Source organism: Branchiostoma floridae, chromosome 8 (assembly GCF_000003815.2).
Source record: "Branchiostoma floridae strain S238N-H82 chromosome 8, Bfl_VNyyK, whole genome shotgun sequence".
In the NCBI taxonomy this organism is placed as follows: domain Eukaryota; kingdom Metazoa; phylum Chordata; class Leptocardii; order Amphioxiformes; family Branchiostomatidae; genus Branchiostoma; species Branchiostoma floridae.
Genome location: NC_049986.1, coordinates 862245 through 883483, shown reverse-complemented (window position 1 = coordinate 883483; position 21239 = coordinate 862245). Strand labels below are relative to the sequence as shown.

General features: G+C 42.7%; 3 protein-coding genes across 3 annotated transcripts in view; 1 reads left to right on the top strand and 2 right to left on the bottom strand.

Moving 5' to 3' along the window:
• Positions 1-95: 95 nt before the first annotated feature.
• LOC118420450 lies at positions 96-3156 on the bottom strand. The gene has a single exon (XM_035827251.1). It carries the CDS (start codon positions 2557-2559, stop codon positions 538-540), a length of 2022 nt encoding a protein of 673 aa, XP_035683144.1. The 5' UTR covers positions 2560-3156; the 3' UTR covers positions 96-537.
• A 2920-nt stretch (positions 3157-6076) lies between these two features.
• The window catches only part of LOC118420471 (galactose-3-O-sulfotransferase 2-like), a 29605-nt gene continuing 14442 nt past the window's right edge, over positions 6077-21239 (bottom strand). Inside the window, exons 2-10 of the mRNA XM_035827296.1 lie at positions 11513-11738; positions 10784-10882; positions 10522-10610; positions 9787-9949; positions 9446-9528; positions 9054-9263; positions 8271-8416; positions 6851-7034; positions 6077-6503 (exon numbers count right to left, since the gene is read on the bottom strand). Coding sequence (XP_035683189.1) covers positions 6128-6503; positions 6851-7034; positions 8271-8416; positions 9054-9263; positions 9446-9528; positions 9787-9949; positions 10522-10610; positions 10784-10882; positions 11513-11587 — 1425 coding nt within the window. The 5' untranslated portion in view covers positions 11588-11738 and the 3' untranslated portion in view covers positions 6077-6127. The remainder of the gene's footprint in view (positions 6504-6850; positions 7035-8270; positions 8417-9053; positions 9264-9445; positions 9529-9786; positions 9950-10521; positions 10611-10783; positions 10883-11512; positions 11739-21239) is intronic.
• LOC118420463 (galactose-3-O-sulfotransferase 2-like) lies at positions 13205-19902 on the top strand. The gene is made up of 9 exons (XM_035827281.1): positions 13205-13346; positions 13831-13932; positions 14635-14720; positions 15574-15733; positions 16302-16384; positions 17111-17320; positions 17835-17971; positions 18470-18653; positions 19180-19902. Exons 2-9 carry the CDS (start codon positions 13831-13833, stop codon positions 19790-19792), a joined length of 1575 nt encoding a protein of 524 aa, XP_035683174.1. The 5' UTR covers positions 13205-13346; the 3' UTR covers positions 19793-19902.

Here is a 21239-nt window from a genome sequence, read left to right as displayed (position 1 = left end):
TACACAACAAGATAAGGGAGATGACCGTTTCTCGCACTAAGTTGCTAATAGATTCATTTCCAGATGCGGCGGCCATTTTAGATTTTCCGGGGTGTCAGGGAACCGACTCAGTCCAAGACTCCAACGCGTAACTGGAGGGGAACTCCTTTTAATCTGCTTCCTAAACCTACGTACAACAATGACTAGAACTATGAGAGCATCTGAGATCACGTCTGTCTCCCAGGGAGTCTCCGTCTCCACTGGCCACTGACCTACTTAGGGCTCTATCTTTAGAAATCTGCGGGCCGGCTCAAATCATTCTAGATGACCCCGTCACATATCCTCCCTTTTTCCCTTGATTGAAACCATTTCAATCACAAATCTAGTCGCCAACTCTATTAGAATAACGATACAGTTAACCTTCACTAGAAACTTACTTAACAAACCAATAATAGCTACCACGTCGATAAATGGAACTAATTGAAAACAAAGGTTACACATTGCCGAACTTTGTTACATATCGCTAAACTAATAAATCGTCAGTTCATCAGTCCGAGTTCACTCCACGATACAGGGCTGCAGACACCAGCTCTGAAGAAGCTCTCTCTCTTCCCGCCACATCTTCTGTTGTGCCAGCTTCTCCTCGATTTCACGCTCCCTCGCGGCTGTGTCTACAGGTTTTGCGTCCCCGTATATATCTCTCCGTGAGTTCCCGTGTGACAAGGGCGGAGGGCTCTCAACAGGTATGGTACGTGCCGCCAACCGAAGCTTTGGCCTTGCCGCAAGACCCCTTCTGTGGGCGTCCCCATAACGCGAGCCCAAGTCACGCTCACCTCCCCCATAGGACCTGCCACGGCCATTGTAGCCACGAACACTCGACTTGAATCCTTGGTCTCCGCCGTAGCTCCGGTCCTGCCTGTCAAAGCCGCGACTTTTGCCACCATGGCGACCGGATACTGGCCCATTACCAGTGGAAACCTTCTCCCAGCCGCACGCGGTTCTGGGCTTCCGATTGAACTCCCGCGTTTCAGCTGTTGGAGTCACGGATGGCTCCTGCTTCCCGGACGCACACAGCTCTACCAGTTCAGCCAGATGGGGAACATCTCGTCCGACGATTGCAGGGCGCGGCAGGTTTGGGATCACTTTTGCATTTACCCTGTAGCTCCTATGCCCGACCCGGATCTCCACCCGAGCGCTGGGGTGCTTTCTTTCTTCCCCATGAATGCAAGTTATCCCGCCTTGGTTGTCAAGCCTGACTTTTCTGGCGTCTACCAGGCTCTCTCGGATCAGCGTATGTGTACTGCCGGTGTCTAACAGCAAGGGGAGCGCCGTTCCATCCACTTGGCCCCTGACGATGAACGCAGTCGGTGGAGATCCGGTCTTCATCTCGCCAAAGAAGGAACTAGCCCCCGAGGGCTGGACCTCCTGTTTCAACATGGGGCAGTCCCTTATAAAGTGGCTGGGGTCCCCGCAGTGGTAGCACGTGCCTGCCCCGCTCGTGGGCCCAGGCTGTGGGCGGCCACGGCCCTGCGCTGGCTTCGAATTCTTCTCCTCCTCCTCCTTTTTGCCAAGTTCCCTTCGATGAGCATTCAAGAAGTGCTTGGCCATCTCGGCCAGCTCCTCCAGCGATGCCGAGCCCCGCTCCCGGAGGTGCACCGCCAGGTCCCGCGGGCATGCGTCCATGAATTGCTCCTTCACAAACAGGTTCTTAAGACTCTCGTATGACTTTGTCGAGTCGGACAGCTCCAACCAACGCTCCAGGTAGTTCTCGAGCCGAACAATGAATTGCTGGGGGCTCTCCCCCGCCTCCGGCTTGTTGTTCCTGAACTTCTCACGAAACCCATCCTCTGTCAAGTTGTATCTCTCCATGAGGGCTTTCTTGACGGTTCGGTAAATCCGAGCTTCGTGACCAGGCAGCCTCGAGTATGCTTTGAGGGCCTCGCCTGACAACAGGGCACTTAAGTTTGGCGCCCATTGGTCCTCCGGCCACTTGTTTGATGCCGCGAACCTCTCAAACCTAAGGAGGTAAGCGTCCAAGTCATCTACCCCATCTTGGAAGGAGGGCAGCTTTGGGGCCTTCGCCCTAGCCTGCCCCACTGGCTCTGCTATAGGCCCGGCGGCAGCCAGCTCCCTCTCAATCCTCTTCATCTCTAACTGATGCCTCCTGTCTGCCTCCTTCTGTCTTTCTTCTGCCTCTCTTGCCTTCTCTCTCTCCTCGGCCTCTCTCTCCTTCTCTCTCTCTGCAGCTTCCAGCCTCCTTTTCTCAGCTTCTCTCTCCTTCTCTCTCTCCTCGGCCTCTCTCTCCTTCTCTCTCTCTGCAGCTTCCAGCCTCCTTTTCTCAGCTTCTCTCTCCTTCTCTCTCTCCTCGGCCTCTCTCTCCTTCTCTCTCTCTGCAGCTTCCAGCTTCCTCTTCTCAGCTTCCCTCTCCTTCTCTCTCTCCTCAGCTTCCAGCCTCATTTTCTGCACTTCCCTCTCCTTCGCTCTTTCTTCCCTCTCCAATGCTTGTTGCTCTTGCACAAACTGTCGGAGCTCACTCCCTGAGAGCCCCAACTTCTCCCCAGCCTCCATGAGCTGATCCATTTTATCCCTGGACTTCCTCAGTTTCTACTCTTCCTGAGTCAGCCTTGCCACAGTTTATTGACTTGGAACCGCCCGTCTGACCGCCGGCACTCTGGAATGTTCCTTCCCGGCTCCACAGAAAACTCAATCCAGATGTGTTCTTCTCTAAGCATGCACAGCCCAGACCAACAAATGCAAAGCTAGAAGAGTCCAACTGTTCTTCGGAATCCCTTCTCTTGTCTGACTGTTATCATGCAAACCTACGCACTTGCACTTGATCCTGACAGCTCAATCCTGATCACAAATTACTCACAGTTCCTCTCCCTCCTTCTGTCCTTCTTGAGTGAGTTCTCGCCTACTTTTTGCCGTCAGCGATGATCACCACTTCTGTACACCACGTGTCAGGGAACCGACTCAGTCCAAGACTCCAACGCGTAACTGGAGGGGAACTCCTTTTAATCTGCTTCCTAAACCTACGTACAACAATGACTAGAACTATGAGAGCATCTGAGATCACGTCTGTCTCCCAGGGAGTCTCCGTCTCCACTGGCCACTGACCTACTTAGGGCTCTATCTTTAGAAATCTGCGGGCCGGCTCAAATCATTCTAGATGACCCCGTCACACGGGGTCACGCCCCAAAACGAGGCTGGTCAGGAGAATTTGCGACAATTTCATCAGTGAATTTCTTATAAAGAGAGTGCTGAACATTAATCGGCATGAAGAAAGTCTTTACATGCATTTTGGAAAAAGTTGGCGATGGAAGATATTTCGTACATTGGTTTGAATAAAGAAAGTGTGGTATATTGATACAGGTAACCATGCATAATTACAGCAGTACATTTTGTACAGTAAGGAAGTTTAAGATTCTAACTGCAAGCGAAATGCATCGTGTTGAATGTCAAAGGTCAAGGCCCCTAACCTATCAACATGTCTTGTCTCTATTTGCATAACAAAGCCCAGACGTGTTTATTTACGTGTCAGGGGCTTTCGCTACACATCTGTACTTAGAATCGTCAACTTCCTTATCTACATGATCATCACCTTGCATCTAAGTCGTCTTGTACCGCATCCGCCATGCGAAGATTTGTGTCGACAGAGGACGAACCTGTCGTAGTTCCATGTCGCACGATCTGAAATAGATTAGTTTTTTTTACATCCAAAAACGTAAAGGTTAAAACCCTTTCTTCTAAAGAAACAGTACATGTACTAGTATCTATTCCCTATGTTTACAATCGCGTATGGCTTTCTATTGTATTTATTTTCTCGGTGTTTGTGATTTCTGGGGTGGTGATACAAAAGGAAATTGATTTAGTAAATAATCACGAAGAATGAAATTTTGCTTACTCCAATGTTGTGAAAGAGAAGAATAAAGACGAAGGCAAAGATGAGGAGACCCGTCGATGCTGTCCCTATCTTCTTCTTACATTGAAGGTTCAACGTGGTCACCTGTAAGGACAGTTTACGTTAAGTCAATGAATTGTATACGTTTATACACTCTACCAAGCTAAGTACAAATCGGGGTAAATAGAACACAGTTCTTCCTAGTGATTCCAAGTACAATCGTGTAAGGATGTGATATGTAACTAAGGCTACAGAGTCTAAGATATACTAGTTTGCACAGGTTCAACTTCTTCTCGCTTCTTAAGACAGTTGTAAATGTAAAGGCAGATGGACTTTGATATGCTTGGACTGTCTAATAAATTGTATGAGGAATGTACATTCTTCTGTGCTATTTAAATATCGAAAGCATAAAAACTTATCGTGTACACAATTAAAGAAGATATTTCTCTTATTGTTGTATAATGAACCGTCAACAAAAAATGACACTCGTCTTGTATCTTTAGTAAACACGCCGAAATGCTGCTAATAAATCCAATTATCTGTTTGTTTACTTATTGATTGAAATTTACCACGCGTAAACAGGTACCAACTCTCACCCCGGTATAATATACAACACATTCAAGGTAAAGAAGCAATTGGTCGTCTACAATATTACGGTTACTTCAATGATAGGATTTTACAGACAAAAAATTTTTAATGTGGTTAATGGTTAAAAACATACGGGTCCACGTGTTGAGAGCACTTGCGCACCGGTGTTGCTGATCACAAATGAAGACCATGGGAATGGTCAAGTAAGTAGGACGAAAATATCTAAACAGCACTCGAACTCGTCGTGACTCAAAATAACAAATTGCAAACAAAGCAGTAACAAAGGCCGGGGCCTGCCTAATGAACAGCTACTGCACAGTGAAAAGGAAAACATGGAAAATATGGTCAGGTAATTTTCTACCATAACTAAGAGTGTACACGAAGTAAAACAAAAACTATCTTATTAGCAAACCTACTTTACTGTCTCCAAGGGAAGGAGCAGCAGGTACAGTATTGTGCGGCAAGTGTGCCTCCTTGTCTTCGTGGTTCGTTGACATGTTTTCGGGGGGAGGGGTGCAGCTTGGTCCAGCGACAGACGGAGAACAGGGGCGGAAGCCGGGGTCGCCTCGTCACGTCGAAAGTTCTACGTAGTTTTTCTGTCCCTCCGCGAGGGAAAGTAGTTCGGCCGCAACCCCCAACCGGGTCGATAGAGTATACAACCATGCACCTTCCTAATACACCTTTCTCACGCGGTGGCCATGATAGATCTAAAACGAGTTCAATGCGGCAAACAAAAGACTGTCCATCATAATTAGCAGTTCAGCCAATGATAGCCTGCCAATTAGGAAAGCGACCAATAAAAGAATGGCTGCAAATCCGTCAAAAATGTGCATTATTATGTTTTAATTTTGCATCTCTTAAGGGACAATGGGATCAGTCTACACTACTCTAAATTGCTCAATCTTTCGGTGCATAACACAACTTGTAATATTGATTATTCTATCTTATATCATGAAAATTTGTGTGGTTTGAGGGAAAACTAATTTTAAAAATAAGTTTTGTCTGTTTGCCTCATTTACCTCGTCTTTGATCTGTCATGGCCACTGCGTGAGAAAGGTGTATCATCGCCATGCAAAATGGAGGTATTATATAGTTTGGTAAGTTGATAAGGACTAGGATGACAAAAGTCAATGTCAATTCTGGCCCCGTGGTACGTGACCTTGGTACTGCAGCAGAAAATCCGGTTTCTGTATCTTTCACCTGGACATACTGTGGTCTTCATATTTTGATGGCAGATAGCTTATGATGTAATGAAGAAATTGTATAGGGTGTTTGCGGAGGATTTAACCTAAGTTTGCGTTTGAAAGGCAAGGCAGGGTTTTACTGTAAAAAGGGCACTTTTAAGTTCGCACTGATCGAAGAGGTACTGAAAAAAAATCACACAGCCATATACGAGTTATAAATTCATATGGATTTCATTCGTAAATAAAGTGGAAAAAGACAAATCGCTTCCATTGATAATGATTTAATCTTTCACACGACCATGTCTTAATCTTACCCTTATTTTGGGTACGTTTTAGAATTCTAGACTATTATGACGGCATGTCTGTCTTCAACGGTGCTGGCCCTGTTTTATGGCCAGGGCTATCTTTGCTGTAAGAATTACGTCTTCAACCCGGGAATAGCTCCGTTTCAGACTTACTCAGTAGAAGTGGTAAATTACGTCCATAAACTTTGCTTCTTTTTACGCCTTTTGCCCTTGCCATAACCTCGTACACGGTGGCAGATTTCTAGATCCCATCCCAGGCGTATCCTTTTCAAATCCTGGCAGAACTGAGGTCCAAGTTCTACAGGTCCGTTCCACTTGGATCCTGGAAAAGTTTTCATCTCCTTAGGTTTTCCTGCACAGTAGCTGTTGACGTCGTGGTTTAACTGTTGAAAAGCTTCCAGCTCGTCTTGAAAGTCCTGCCCTGCTGCGTGTATCTTACTCCACAGACTTCTGTTGAAGTGATCGTACAGCTGATAGTCGACCCAGCTGACGTTCCGGTGGTTCTGGAGTTGTTGCTCGGTATAGACCGACACTGGCTTACGGTATCTGCAAAAAAAGTTACAGCCTTTGATAACTACACTGGACCAACTTATCTGATAGATGCATGCACCTACATGGTTTAAAATGAGTACAGGCTATTGGAATCCAGTCATAAGAAAATCAACTTATCGAGTAGTATGTATCGGTCTGTGTATAAACCATGTGGTATCGAAACATCATTTTCTTTTATCGAAAATCTGTGCCTTTTGACTTGTACTTGCCTTGTTAGAGCAAGATCTTTCATTCAATATCTTGCCGATCAAAATAACATTATGTAGCTAACGCCTGAAGATGATTTGGCCGGGCGTGCATTTGTTGTCACGAGATCGTCATAGCTCATGTTCCTCACTCACCTTTGTTCATTCCTGGGCTGCCTGTCGTACAGAATGTTGTAAAACGACCAACACATCAGGCGTCGGAGTAAGACTAGCGACGCGTCGAAGTACTCCAGGATGAGGATCAGGGGAAAGTCACTGTCGAGCTGGAAGATGAACTTTCTCACTTCTTCTTTGTCTTGGTTGTCGCTGTCCGTCCATCCTAAATTAGGAAACACGTTGTAGTCAGAGTTTAATAACGATGAAGAATAGCATAAGGGGATTGGTTCACTCATCTATACATTAGGAATACAGTGACAAGATATATCAGTTGTATCTCTGCAAGGTACCAGTTGTTATCAATTGTTGTCCTTGTTTCGTGAATTCCGCACTGGAGTCCCCTGGGAGCTCCTGTATGCCGATGACCTGGTAATTTCTGTATTAGTTAGATAAGCGTTAAGTTATAGAACTGTAGTTATGTAGATGCCATACTTTGTACCCCGTACAATTGTTGTGCAATAAAACTATATATCGCAGACACCCTAGAGGAATACATCGCTAGACTGATTAGGCATGCAAGTCGGGCATGGAATGTATTGGGTCTGTGGGTTGACATGAAAAAGACAAAGATCCTGATTTCAGACCAAGGACTGACCAAACTGAAGGAAACTGGATCTTTCCTGTGTGCTGTATGCCAGTGTACCGTTTGTGCCTTTTGGTCCACTGAGATGCAAGAGATGCTGCGGCATAAGTGGGAGTCTGTTAGCTGTGCAGAACTACTCGTCGTCTCAGGTGGTTTGGACATGTAGAAACATGTAATGATTTCGTCAACACCACCACCAAAATGAAATTATCATGAGGCATCAGGGGTTGAACCCACTGGACAGGGCCGCATGGAAGCGCGGTGTGAAGACTAGCCGACTGGTGCCTACCCCTGTATCTAGACTCCGTTGCAGTCTTCGAAACGGGGCTGGGTTTTTTTTTGGGGGGGGGGGGAGGGAGAACACACTGTTCGTCCGCGATTTTCAACGCTGGTTGGGTTCTCTTGTGCCGGGAAAGGGATTTTGCCGAGGAAGGGAGTTTGCTGTGAAAGGGAGTTTGCCGTGATAACGACTTTCCCCCGTTATCACGGCAAACTCCCTCTCACAGCAAACTCCCTTTCCCGGCACAGGAGAACCCAGCCAACGTTGAAAATCGCGTTCTGAAGACTGCAACGGAGTCTACCCTGTATCAGGGATCCCAGCAGCACTAGTATAATCAAATAATGGATACCACTACTACAAGTACTATCTGCTGCAACATTTTCCAACTAAGGAAACTCCTAAATCATTGCTTTCCCAGAGAAAGTACTGATCAATATATACCTTCCTTTATAGGGTATTCCTTTTAGTTACAAGTTTCTGCTGAATTGCACTTTGTGCTTGGTTATCTACAACAGTAACGATGAATTCAAACCTACCTAAAACATAAGACTGCAGGTTCTTGGTCATCGACCTCTTTTGCATCTTGAACGCTCTTAAGTTTGGCGATGTCTCATAAAGCCATGGATTGTCGAGATATTTGTCCAGTGGGTTCTCCTCGGCCGCTAGACCCATCTGGGCGTCCCTGAAGATGCGGCAACGAAACATGGTAAAAAAAACACTGTGTTCAGAGTAACAGGCTGTTTCGCAAACGTCAGTTCGCAACCAGGCAAGTAGCTTCGCAACAAGGTACAAGTCGTTTCGCAACAAGGTACAATTCGTTTCGCAACATTTAAACATTTTTAATTTTGATAGCCTGGTAGTATTAGAAATTGTATTCCTAACATAATCATATCGCATAAAAACCTTAACGGGTGTGAAAAACAACCCCGGCGGCATGGACCATGGGGCCGCATTGACCTGACAGCCTTGTTGCGAAACGACTTGCGAACTGACGTTTGCGAACAGACATTGTTGCGAAACAACCTGTAACCTGTTCAGACAGAAACTCCATGAACAGTCATCAACCAAGCTACATAAATCCGAGAAAAAAACAACAGTATGCTTAAATTAGAACTCTAGTACACCCAGATATGCAGAATTTAGACATACAGGAGTGTATTATACCATCAAAGTCGGGGAGTTGTGTATCGATCGATTTTTACAGTAATGGGATAAACTAAAATGATAATTCCTCTTTTACATTCTTACATGTCATGACGGATATGGGTAGCGTTATTGGGTCGGTATATGGAGAGAATACACTGTAAGCTGGCACGTACATGTGGAAGTAGAAGAAAGACGACTTGAGATGACTGAACGGTTCCCGGAGAATGGCGATGAACTGTGTATCCGGCGCCATGAGCTTGTGTAACTTGACCCTGTCGTACACAGTGTGATATACCAGCACGTTGTACTCATCCACGTTCTGCTTCATCAGTATGTCGTCTGTCATGCCTCCCGGGAACCCCAAGTTTACACTGCCACATTTCCTGAAATTGTGTGACAAAAACGTATCAAAACAAAAACGAATAAAAGAGTTTCCCAGACTTCAAAGTTGACCAGTGTTACGCAAATACATTTTGTATCTTTTACACAGAACATTGTACAAAAAAGAGAGAAATGGTAGTGAAAAATAGAGGGTTTGAAGCGAAAGGAAGTAGTTAGTTCTCACTTTGGCAGTACGAAGTTGAGTCTGTGTTCGTAGCCGAACCTCTGCAGAATACAGGTTGTTGTTTCAGACCCTGCCTTGTGCACCTGGACAGAAATGTACAATATCAGTAGACCAAACAATCGCATGGTCCATTGTCTCTCAAGCTATGTTATTCTAGCTTTACCTTTGTCTTTTTGTAGCATATATTTATATAGCATTATTGTTGCTATGGTGTTATGCGTTGTTTGTATAAGAATAAATGTGACCATGATTGATAGACATCTAATATAAATGAGGACCAAGCAAAAAGTGTACACTGACTCATTTGTTATTCAATAATTGAAATACGCGATCTGTCTCACCTTTAGAAATGCAATACTTTTCTTCATCTTGCACTGTGGCTTTGAACCATTGACACCGCCATGTGCATTTGAGACACGGTGTTCGAGGTACTTGTTTTCAGTATGGAAGTTGTTGACTGCGGTTTCGCTAATGATGGCATCGTCTGTCTTTTCTTCTGTGACTCTACAGGATACAGATAGGTTTGAAACCTCAAATTTGCTCACTCAGTTGGGAGATATTGTCAATGATGACACATCTACATCTATAATGCTACACAACAAGATAAGGTAGGTGATTGATCCAATAACTAACATGCTAATAGAGTCATTTCCAGATGCGGCAGCCATCTTTGATTCTCCGGGGTCGTCCAGGGTCATGCACCAAAACAAGGCTCGACAGGAGAATTTGCTATAATTTCATCCGTGAATTTCTAAATATGAAGATGGTAATGAACATTAATTAGCGTGACAAAGCCTTGACATGCATTTTGAACAACTGGGCGATGGAAGATATTTTGTTTATTGATTTGAACAAAGAAATGCAACCATACATATGGTTGCATTTTACACAATAAGGAGGTTAACGATTCTAAGTACAGCGAAAAGCATTGTTTGATGTCAAAGGTGAATGCCCTAACCTATTAACAGGTCTTGTATTGACCATTGTCTGGATTTACAACGTTTTTTTTTAAGTGTCAGGGGCTTTCGCTACACATGTGTACTTAGAATCGTCAACTTCATTATCTACATGATCACCTTGGATCTAAGTCGTCTTGTACCGTATCCACCATGCGAATATTTGTGTCGACAGAGGGCAAACTTGTCGTAGTTCCATGTCGCACTATCTGAAATAAACATTTTCTCATATCAAAACAACTTACAATTGAAACATCCTTCCTTCGAAAAAAAATAAACAGTCACAATCACGTAAGGCTTATTGTTGCAATTATGTTCCTGCTGTTCGTGACTTCCGGAATGATGATATAAGAGGAAAATCAAAGAGCAAAAGTTTGCTTACTCCAATGTTGTGAACGAGTAGAAACAAGACGCCAGAGATGAGGAGACCCGTTGATGCTGTCCCTATCTTCTTCTTACATGGAAAGTTCAACGTGGCCACCTGTAAGAAAAGTGTACGCCTAGTAAACACACGGTCATGCTGATAACTAATCCAATTATGTGTTGTTTATTTGCTTATCATATTTACCATACTTATAGATGGCGTGAGAGGTACAGGTGCAATCACCGCTCACTCTCGCCAATAAGTATACAATATTATTAAATTCAAGTTAAAGAAGCAGTTAGTCATCTACAATATAACTAATACAAACCATACATGTGCTGCCACGGATGATTCAAATTATGATTACTGTGACTTCTATGAAAAGCTAAAAAATTTATTATAGAAAATAAAGTTTTAATGTGGTTAATCAACGGGTTCACAAATATGCCCATGTGTTGAGAGCACCTGCGTACCGGTGTTGCTGATCACAAAGGAGGACAAAGAAAATGAACAAAGTGGGACGAAAATATTTCGAGCGCACTCGAACTCGTCGTGCTGAAAAATCTGGCGGAATCTCAGAACACGAAAACTGCAAACAAAGCAGAACCTAGAACCGTGCCCTGTCTGAAACAGTACAGCACAGCGAAAATGTGTACGAAAATATGGACACTCAATTTTGTACCGAGTGCAAATAAAATAAACTCCATTAAGACTACTCTCGGTTGGTATTCTTACTAGCAAACCTACCCTCCAATTTCCAAAGGAAGAAGCAGTGGGCACAGTATTGTCCGGCGTCTTCATGTCTTCGTGGCTCGTTGGCATTTTTCCTCAGAAAGGGGGGGGGGGTGTCCAGCTTAGGTCCAGTGGAAGATGGAAAACTGGTGTGGGAAACCGGGGTCGCTTCGCCACGTCGAGAGTTCTACGTACTAGTTTTTCTGTCCTTCCGCGAGAGAAAGTAGTTCGGTCCGTGGCCCTTGGGGTCGATAGAGTATACAAGGTAATACAACCATGGACCTTTCATGAAAAGTTGACATATGGTTTGGGGGGTGTCTGTGTGTGTACCCCTTTGTATGTGTGTGTGTGTGTCTGTGTGTTTGTGTTTTCGGATATTTGTGGTCAACTTCTGCATGGATCGTAATGATATTTGGTAAGTGGAAATTGTCTTCATTCATAGTTAAGGTATAAAAGACCTGTTTCTTTCAGATCACTTCAGTTTCACTGACGGAAAAAACTGTGGGATAGCAGTTGAAACGTCTGACCGTTTCCAAAACCATATCCAGTTGCTTGAGTTACTACTTTTTGGTGTATCCTATTACCTGGATGTCTAACCTACATCGACGTATCCTTGGCCATCGACGTAACTCTGTGAGAAACCATCTGTTTTTAAAACTTTCTTTTGATAAGCGTCATTGGTTATCCAGCGTAACACGACTTATGACTTTGAAAGACTGGTGGAGGTTTGTCATTTGTGTTTGCCAACTTGTGGTGCTACAATTTCAGTTAGCGAGACCCAGGTGGTCATCACGCAGTAATCCCCAAGCAGATCCCACAGTATAAGATAGTATCAAAAGCTGGCAGAGGAGTGAAGCCGGCCTATGAGTCTGTATGCTACCCGTAGCCATACACACTACTAGGCTGGCTTCACTCATTTGCCAGCTTTTGATACTATCTTATGCTACCATAGGATTTGCTTGGAGATTAACCACGTAGTACCTATATTTAGAAGTGTGTACACTTATTCTGTATGACATCGTGTGTGTATGTGTGTCTGTGCATGCGTACGTGCGTGTGCGTTTGTGTGTATATGAGTGTAAGAGCATCAAAGTGCGTGTGTCCTAAAGCCCCCTAGCCTTTACAAATCAAGAATTTAGCTCGGCCGAGTTGTCAGCGATCTCTAAATTACGAGGAGGCATGACCCTGATGCCGACGAAGAAACTCTTCCATTTGTTCGTAGGCATCCGAGTCATGCCTCCTCGTAATTTAGAGCTCGCTGAGAACTCGGCCGAGCTAAATTCTTGATTTGTAAAGGGGGCTTTATCCGTGGCCTGGGACGACTAATCCCTTATCAATATTGATCGATAAAATTATCATTCTTCGAGCCGAAAATACATAATTTGCGTGCTGAGTCAGTATGGTGCCGACTGGTGTTATGGCAGATGCCAATTTGCCCTGATTATTTGTCCTGGGTGAGAGCAAGGACGTTATATGAGACCTTGGTGAGAGTTGTCTCTGGTGGCCCCGGGCGTTTCAAAAAACGTAGCGACAAAAGCGAGCCCTACGACAAGCCAAGACATGACAGGGCACCACATTAGGACACAGTCTAAAGTAGATATGACAATACATGTCACAAAACAGCACAACACAAAAAAGACACATTGTTGCCTGTCACAGTAGAGCTGGCTTACGCACGTAAATACACGGTGCATGTGTCATGCGCAATTCACAAGCCTTGTAAGACCGGTCCATCCACTCAAGCAGCCTTGATCAACCTAATGATGTGCCGAAATCGGTATACGTACGTAGACATTTTCCCTGGCAGTGGCTGAAAACACACTCTACAGGACCTGTGTGTCTCGAGACTGTAAGCAATTCTCATATGTTTTAACTGATAAAATTTCCTGTTTTATAGAAATGGTGCACAACCCAGACGTTCCGCAAGGCAAGCGTATTAGGTGCGAGTTTGTGCAGCGTATTGTGTGATCGTCCGACATGCGTATTATAGCCACTCAAGCACCGCGGAGGGAGGTCGGCATCTTCTCTGGCATTTATACTGTTGACAATACACTACTATATAGATTTGTTTTGACTTGATTGTATAAGGAGCTATTCTCCAAGCAGAGGTTGATAGGGGTGGGGGTGGGGGTGGGGTGGTAACCGTGCTTTTGTGATGTCTTTTTAGCACCCCACCCCCCTTAGGGGATAACTGAAGAAAAAGGCTACGATTTTCCCCACCAACCTCTGCTTGGAGAAAAAAGGTACAACATACTGCTGATATAATACAGTGACACAGTTTTGTCTTTTTAAAATATTTCTGTTGTGGTTTTAACTGAAAGATATCCTTACAGATGGTCATGTGGAATTTTCCATGTAAGAGGAAGATAGGAACAGCTTCGACGACTCTCCTCATCCTTACCAGCGTCTTCGTTCTACTGTATCACAATCTTGGAGTAAGCAAACTTTCACTTTTTTACATTCATCCACGAAACAATTTCCATTGCTCCACACAAACTTGAAAGAGAAAAAAATGAAACTGCAAGACACAAATGACGTTGGTGGCGGTACAGTAATAATTTGTTTTATAAGGCCACAGCAAATAAATTTTATGGATGACATCCGCGCGCTCATTAATTTTTACCTGATTTCAGAAAAAAAACAAGAATTATTTTTCTTCTTCGGAGATGGTGAAAATGACAAGAAAGTACCAAAATGGGAAAGTATGTTGTGTTGTAGCCTAATGATTGTACTTGTAGAAGTGACATTAGCGAGGTAGCCATGATTGTAGTTATAGAAGTGAACCAGCTGGATAGTTGGAAAAGTGGCACCACTATGGAAGTCATAAGTGAAGTTGCCAACTTGGTAAGTGATACCAGTCTACTACACTAGTTCACTTCTATAATACAGGATTGAATGATTTGTCGTCAGTACTACCATGTTTTGTCACTTTTACTCTTCTTACAACATTTATGGTGTCTATTTTGAAAATTTAGCCATCTTGTTTTTTTTTTACCCAATCTTGTGTTTTTTTCGCCCTATCTCACTATTTTTGCATGTCTGCAGAGGATGTCATCCATTAAATTTACTTGCTGTGGCCTAAAGAAGGAATTCCTAATTTTCAACTTAATTAAGGTTAAAAAAAAATTATGTTACAGATAAGTCGACAAGGAACGACGAGATCGTCTTCTGCAGACACAAATCTTCGCGCGGCGGATGCGATACAAGACGATTCAGATGCCAGGTGATGGTTATGTCTAGGGCTGTGTACCGAAACACCCAGACCTATACCTATAAATTGTTTAGGTACAAGTCCAGACCTAAACACATATACCTAGAGGGTTGCGTGTCTTTTTCAGCTGAAAACCGCCCCTGTCACATATAAGCAATACTTTTTATCTTGTAAAATTGTTGTGTAATAAAGTTATTATTATAAGCGAGGCTCGGGCGATTGCCGTAGAATCGTCGTCCGATCGGTTTTCGCCAAATGTGACAGGGGTATTAACAAACTAAAGCTAGTGTGCTTTTTAAGACTACAGATACGTATGTCCCAAATGACAACGATGACAATTGTGATAATCTGACAGTTAAAACTGAAACTTTTTTCAGCTTCAAATATGTAATTCCCCATACAGCGATGACAATATATCACTAAAAAAAGATACATATACATGTACTTGATATAGGTCCTGGTCAGTTCCTAAACCCGTCTACGTACCTGTACATATATTTAGGTACACAACTCTAGTCATATCAAATTGTACCGGTGCAATACTATGCCTAGTTTCCTGTAACAAAATTGAGTACATGTATCCCATTTTTGTCATACGAAATACTAGTAATCTACGAAATATTTCCTCTGCCCATTAAAATACATGTAAATATTTTTTTATATCCTTACAACAGATATTTTTCCGCTGAAATCTTTCGCAATTTCATGGGTGAATCAAACAAATATCTCCCTTTATCTTATTTTGTAGCGTTATAGATTTCGATACTTGCTACACTATTGACAACGTTTGTTCTATTCCCAACTGAGTTTGCAAATTCTAGGTCTCAACCATATCTCACAATACCAGCCTATGTGTATCCTGTAGAGTCACAAAAGAATGGAGAGACGATGCCGTAATCAACGAAGCCGCAGTTGAAAACATCCATACTGAAAAGGACATCGAAAACCGTGTCTTAAATGCACATGGCGGCACCAATGGTTTCAATCCACAGTGCAAGATGAAGAAAAGTATTGCATTTATGAAGGTGAGATACTCGGACTTGAATTTAAATTACATGTACTTACTTGTGAATAGTGGTGCGTACCTAAACTCAAATTCAGGTTCAGGTCCGGATTCAAGTCCAGCAGACCAGGTTCAGGTCCAGACTTTAAGTCCGGACCTGAACCCATCATTGCGTATTATGTGCGCTAGAAAGTTTTCTTTTTTGAGGAGGAGGGGGAAGGTGCATATAAAATTGCATGTCAGCATGAACTGAAATGCAATGTGAAAAATACATGCAAATTATATACAACCAGTGTAAACACGAAATGTTTTTTTGTCTTTTTCCAGTGCAAATTTCACTGTCTATAGAAGGTTTTAGATGATTTCGAACAAGAAAAGGGAATGTAAGTGACAGATAGCTTTTTGCAAGTCCGGACTTGAGTCCGGACATTTAGGGGTTTTTTTTGGACTTGGACCTAAACATTTTTAGGTCCAATTCCAAGTCCGGGCTTTAGGTACGCACCACTACTTGTGAATTTACATTTGACGTTGCCATTCTGAGAGTCCCTTGAGTGGTCTCTCAAAACGTCTCACAGTGCATTTCTGTCCAGGTGCACAAGGCAGGGTCTCACACCACAGCCTGTATTCTGCAGAGGTTCGGCTACGAACAAGGACTGAACTTCGTGCTGCCTAAGTGAGGACTAACTTCATCCTTTCGCTTCAGTCGTTCTACTTCTACTGTAGTTTCTCTCTTTTTTTCTCCCTTTTGCCAATATGGTTTAAGTAGTATGACAGTATCTGTTGTATGTTTGTGGCTTAGTAGCATAAGAAGCTACTGTAAATGTTTTTAAGTTCGCGGGGATTTAATTTCGCGGTAGCGGGAAAAACGACTTTTCGCGGTGGATTTAAGTTCGCGGTAACACCATAGACTGCAATCTAATATCATAATAGAAAAATGTTCGCGGTGGTTTTAAATTCGCGGTGAAGTGGTCACCGCGAAAACCGCGAACATTAATCCACCGCGAACATTTCTGCATCTACAGTTTATGTTCTGAAATTTGGTATGCGATGAAGTCTTGACCTATAGAAGAATAGATTTTAGGCCCTCTGGTGCCATTCCTTGGTACTACAACAAACTTCCAATTCTTGTACATGCATATCGTTTGGATGTTTGGTACATTTTTCTCATCTTCACGTAACACTGACCAACTTATGAAAAATGGGAAACTCTACACTACACTGTTACATCAAGATTTTATTATCTCCAAGCAAGCGTTGGGTATAGAAAATCACAACATTTTTTCATCTGATGTTTTTGCTTACAGTACTCTACCCTCATGCTCAACAGCGCATAGAAAACGTCACGATTTTCTACCCCACATCTGCTTCGAGACTAATCCACTGAATTTTTGAATTCCAGGAAATGTCCCAGTGTAAACTTAGGATTCCCGGAAGGCATGACCAACAAAATACTGATGAAGCAGAACGTGGATGAGTACAACATACTGGTACATCACACTGTGTACGACAGGGTCAAGTTTCACAAGCTCATGGCGCCGGATACACAGTTCATCGCCATTCTCCGGGAACCGCTCAGTCATCTCAAGTCGTGTTTCTTCTACTTCCGCAGGTATGTATCAGCTGACAATGTGTTCTCTCTGTAGACCCACCCCATGACCCTCCTCACATCCGTCAACACGCAAAAATGCAACATAAAGACATAATGGAGATCTCTTCGGTGATTGGTCCAATAGCTAATTGCTGCGATATCATTGGCTGGACTGCTAAATATGATGGACAGTCAGAACTGTCTTAAGTCTAAAGACAAACCCTTTAAACATATTAGGGTTCATTGATCTTCAGTTGATCTAATTCTATAAAATTTTACAATCCATTTTATTTGCGATTTATGTAATCATCTTGAGTTATTATTTTTAATGTCCTTCATTTTCATTTATTTTCTTTTTCTTTTTCATTTTCCTCAATTCCTTTTATTTTTAGGTTTCGTTTTTTTCAAAGTCTTATTTCAGTTTGTATCTTATTTTGGTTCAATCGTCCAACATTGGACTTTCAACCGTCCATGCTACTGCCTGACTATACGTATTCATTTAATGAAAACGTTATTTCATCGCTACATTCTTTAGGGACAGAAGGTTTGCCTTGCTGACCGAAAAAAACCCTTTGGGCAAATATCTGGACAACCCCTGGCTGTATGAGGGTTCGAAAAAGGCGAAGAAGAAACCGGCATCAATGACCAAAAACCTTCAATCTTATGTCTTAGGTAGGTGTTGATATACCCTCAATGTACTACATATTTTCACGTTTGAAAAGTAGGTATATATATATATATATATATATGTGTTGTAAGAATTCAGAGGGGCGAGTAAGAACAGAAAGAAAAAACATGCCGACACCCGGGATCGAACCCGGGGCGGCAGATTACAAATCTAACGTGCAAACCACAACACCAAAAGCTCTAGAGCCGTTGGCGTGGTCAGCTTGGCAGCGCTTGAACCCCACTGTTACAGTGTTATGAAGTAAGTATTTCTTATGGCTTCACAATGTGTTGCAATGGGAAGCCCACTATTTCTCTTCCTTTCTGGGAGCCTAATCTAGATGGTAACGTATCAATTGGTTACATCGGAGTACATGTATTTACACATACTAGTCATAGTCTTTTCTCTTAGAGTAATATTTTCTGATATAGGGAACCAACACAGTTATTCTACAATTATCTCTCGTAATTAAATAATTACTGTTCACAACGTGTTTCCTTTAGGGTGGAAGGAACGCTTCAACCAAGACAGAGAAGAAGTGAGAAAGTTCATCTCCCAGCTCGACAGTGACTTTCCCCTGATCCTCATCCTGGAGTACTTCGACGCGTCGCTAGTCTTACTCCGACGCCTGATGTGTTGGTCGTTCTACAACATTCTGTACGACAGACAGCCCAGGAATGAACAAACGTGAGGGGGTTACACGACAATATACCTTAGACCGTACCTTTATATGATGCCCAGTTATATAAAATCTATAGAACTACGTGTACTTATATGAGGTTGTGATGTTACGCAGTTATCCAACAATATGCTACAGTGTCTGTATCACTTATTTGCTTTCCTTGTAAGGCTACCATGACTTAATTTGATAAATATAGCATGTGCCTTTTCCCCAAAATAGTCACATGTGACCCAATAGCATCCCTGACTAATTTGAATTTCATATATCTGCCAGGGGATCTGCTCTCCAGAGTAAGGGGGCATCGTCTACTTGCCATGTTAGGATTTAAAAATTCGATTTCTTAGCGAAGAAGGTTTTTCCTCTACTAAAAAGTAGAGTATGCTTAAAATAGTGATAAGTTTTTTTTTTTTTTTTATATGGCCTAAATCATTTCAAATCCAATTCTACATGATGCTGTGCTTACCTCTCATAATTATAAAATCTGGTGTGTAGTGTGTTGTTATTTTCTTAATTTCATGGTTGTGTTTTCAGGTACTCTAAGCCACTGTCGATGTACACCGAACAACAACTCCAGAACCACCGGAACATCAGCTGGGTCGACTATCAGCTGTACGATCATTTCAACAGAAGTCTGTGGAGTAAGATACAGGCAGCATGGCCGGACTTTCAAGACGAGCTGGAAGCTTTTCAACAGTTAAACCACAACGTCAACAGCTACTGTGCAGGAAAACCTAAGAAGATGAAAACTTTTCCAGGATCCAAGTGGAACGGACCGGTGGAAATTAAACCTGAGTTCTGCGAGGATCTGAAAAAGGAACGCCTGCAATGGGATAATAAAATCTGCCACCGCGCTCACGCGTATGGCAAGGACAAGATGCTTGCAAACGAAGCAAGGTTTCAGAAGTACAAGGAAAACAAAGAAAACACTGTTACCACAGCTACGAAAGCGAAGGGGACACAAAGAAAGTCTGATCAAATCCTGAACGATTTAAAGAAGCGTTTCCCTGGAGTAGACCTGATCGCAGTGATGACGAAAAGTGGCATTCCTGTATCTAAGGTAGTCACGGCGATAAAACAGGGCCAGTACACCGTAGACGGAGCAGCACAGAGGCTGAAAACTCTTATACAAAATACGAAACAGTAGTGTAAGAGAATCGTTAAATTGTATTATCAAGGGGGTCGATCATATATTTCTTCTCATTCTGATTTGTTTTGAAAGAAAATTCATTTGAACATATGGTATTTAGTACATGATTTGCGTGGCTTTGTGATTTTCTTGATAGGTTCCGTCCTGCTTCCAGAGTATTTGTAAAACATTTCATAAGACCATACCTGACCCAACAAGATTACCTGTGCCCTGTGCACATCTTCACATTACTAACTCTAAACTACTCTACATTACTAAACTAAAAATTACAAGAAAAAAGTGACAGAGAAAATTGCATGTTACATCTAGACAACTGACAGTTCGTACGAACAAATTTGCATACTAATGTGACCAAACCGGTCCATCCAGAGTTTAAAATTCTTTTTGAGTTGCCACATACCTAGTACCCAACAAATCATCCTCAGTGACATCTACACAAGGTAGGCACGTCTCCACAACTTGTCCACAATTTCCACCTCTTTACCTGTTTTATGTACAACTTTCCCTCTCAGTCTATCTGTTTTACCAAGCAGGTTATATAACATCCTTGGTTTTAACTCTGTGAGAAGCCATCTGTTTTTAAAACTTTCTTTCGATATTAAAAATATTATTACACGACGATATACCGTAGACCGTACTTTTATATGATGCCCGGTTATATAAAATCTACAGAACTACGTGTACTTATATGAGGTTGTGATGTTACGCAGTTATCCAACAATATGCTAACAGTGTCTGTATCACTTATTTGCTTTCCTTGTAAGGCTACCATGACTTAATTTGATAAATAGCATGTGCGTTTTCCCCAAAAATGGTCACATGTGAGCCAATAGCATCCCTGACTAATTTGAATTTTATACCTGCCAGAGGATCTGCTCTCCAGAGTTAGGGGGCATCGTCTACTTGCCATGTTAGGATTTAAAAATTCGATTTCTTAGCGAAGAAGGTTTTTCCTCTACTAAAAAGTAGAGTATGCTTAAGATAGTGATAAGCTTTTTTTATATAACCTGAATCATTTCAAATCCAATTCTACATGATGCTGTGCTTACCTCTCATAATTATAAAATCTGGTGTGTAGTGTGTTGTTAATTTTTTAAATTTTCATGGTTGTGTTTTCAGGTACTCTAAGCCACTGTCGATGTACACCGAACAACAACTCCAGAACCACCGGAACATCAGCTGGGTCGACTATCAGCTGTACGATCATTTCAACAGAAGTCTGTGGAGTAAGATACAGGCAGCAGGGCCGGACTTTCAAGACGAGCTGGAAGCTTTTCAACAGTTAAACCACGACGTCAACAGCTACTGTGCGGGAAAACCTAAGAAGATGAAAACTTTTCCAGGATCCAAGTGGAACGGACCGGTGGAAATTAAACCTCAGTTCTGCGAGGATCTGAAAAAGGAACGCCTGCAATGGGATAATAAAATCTGCCACCGCGCTCAC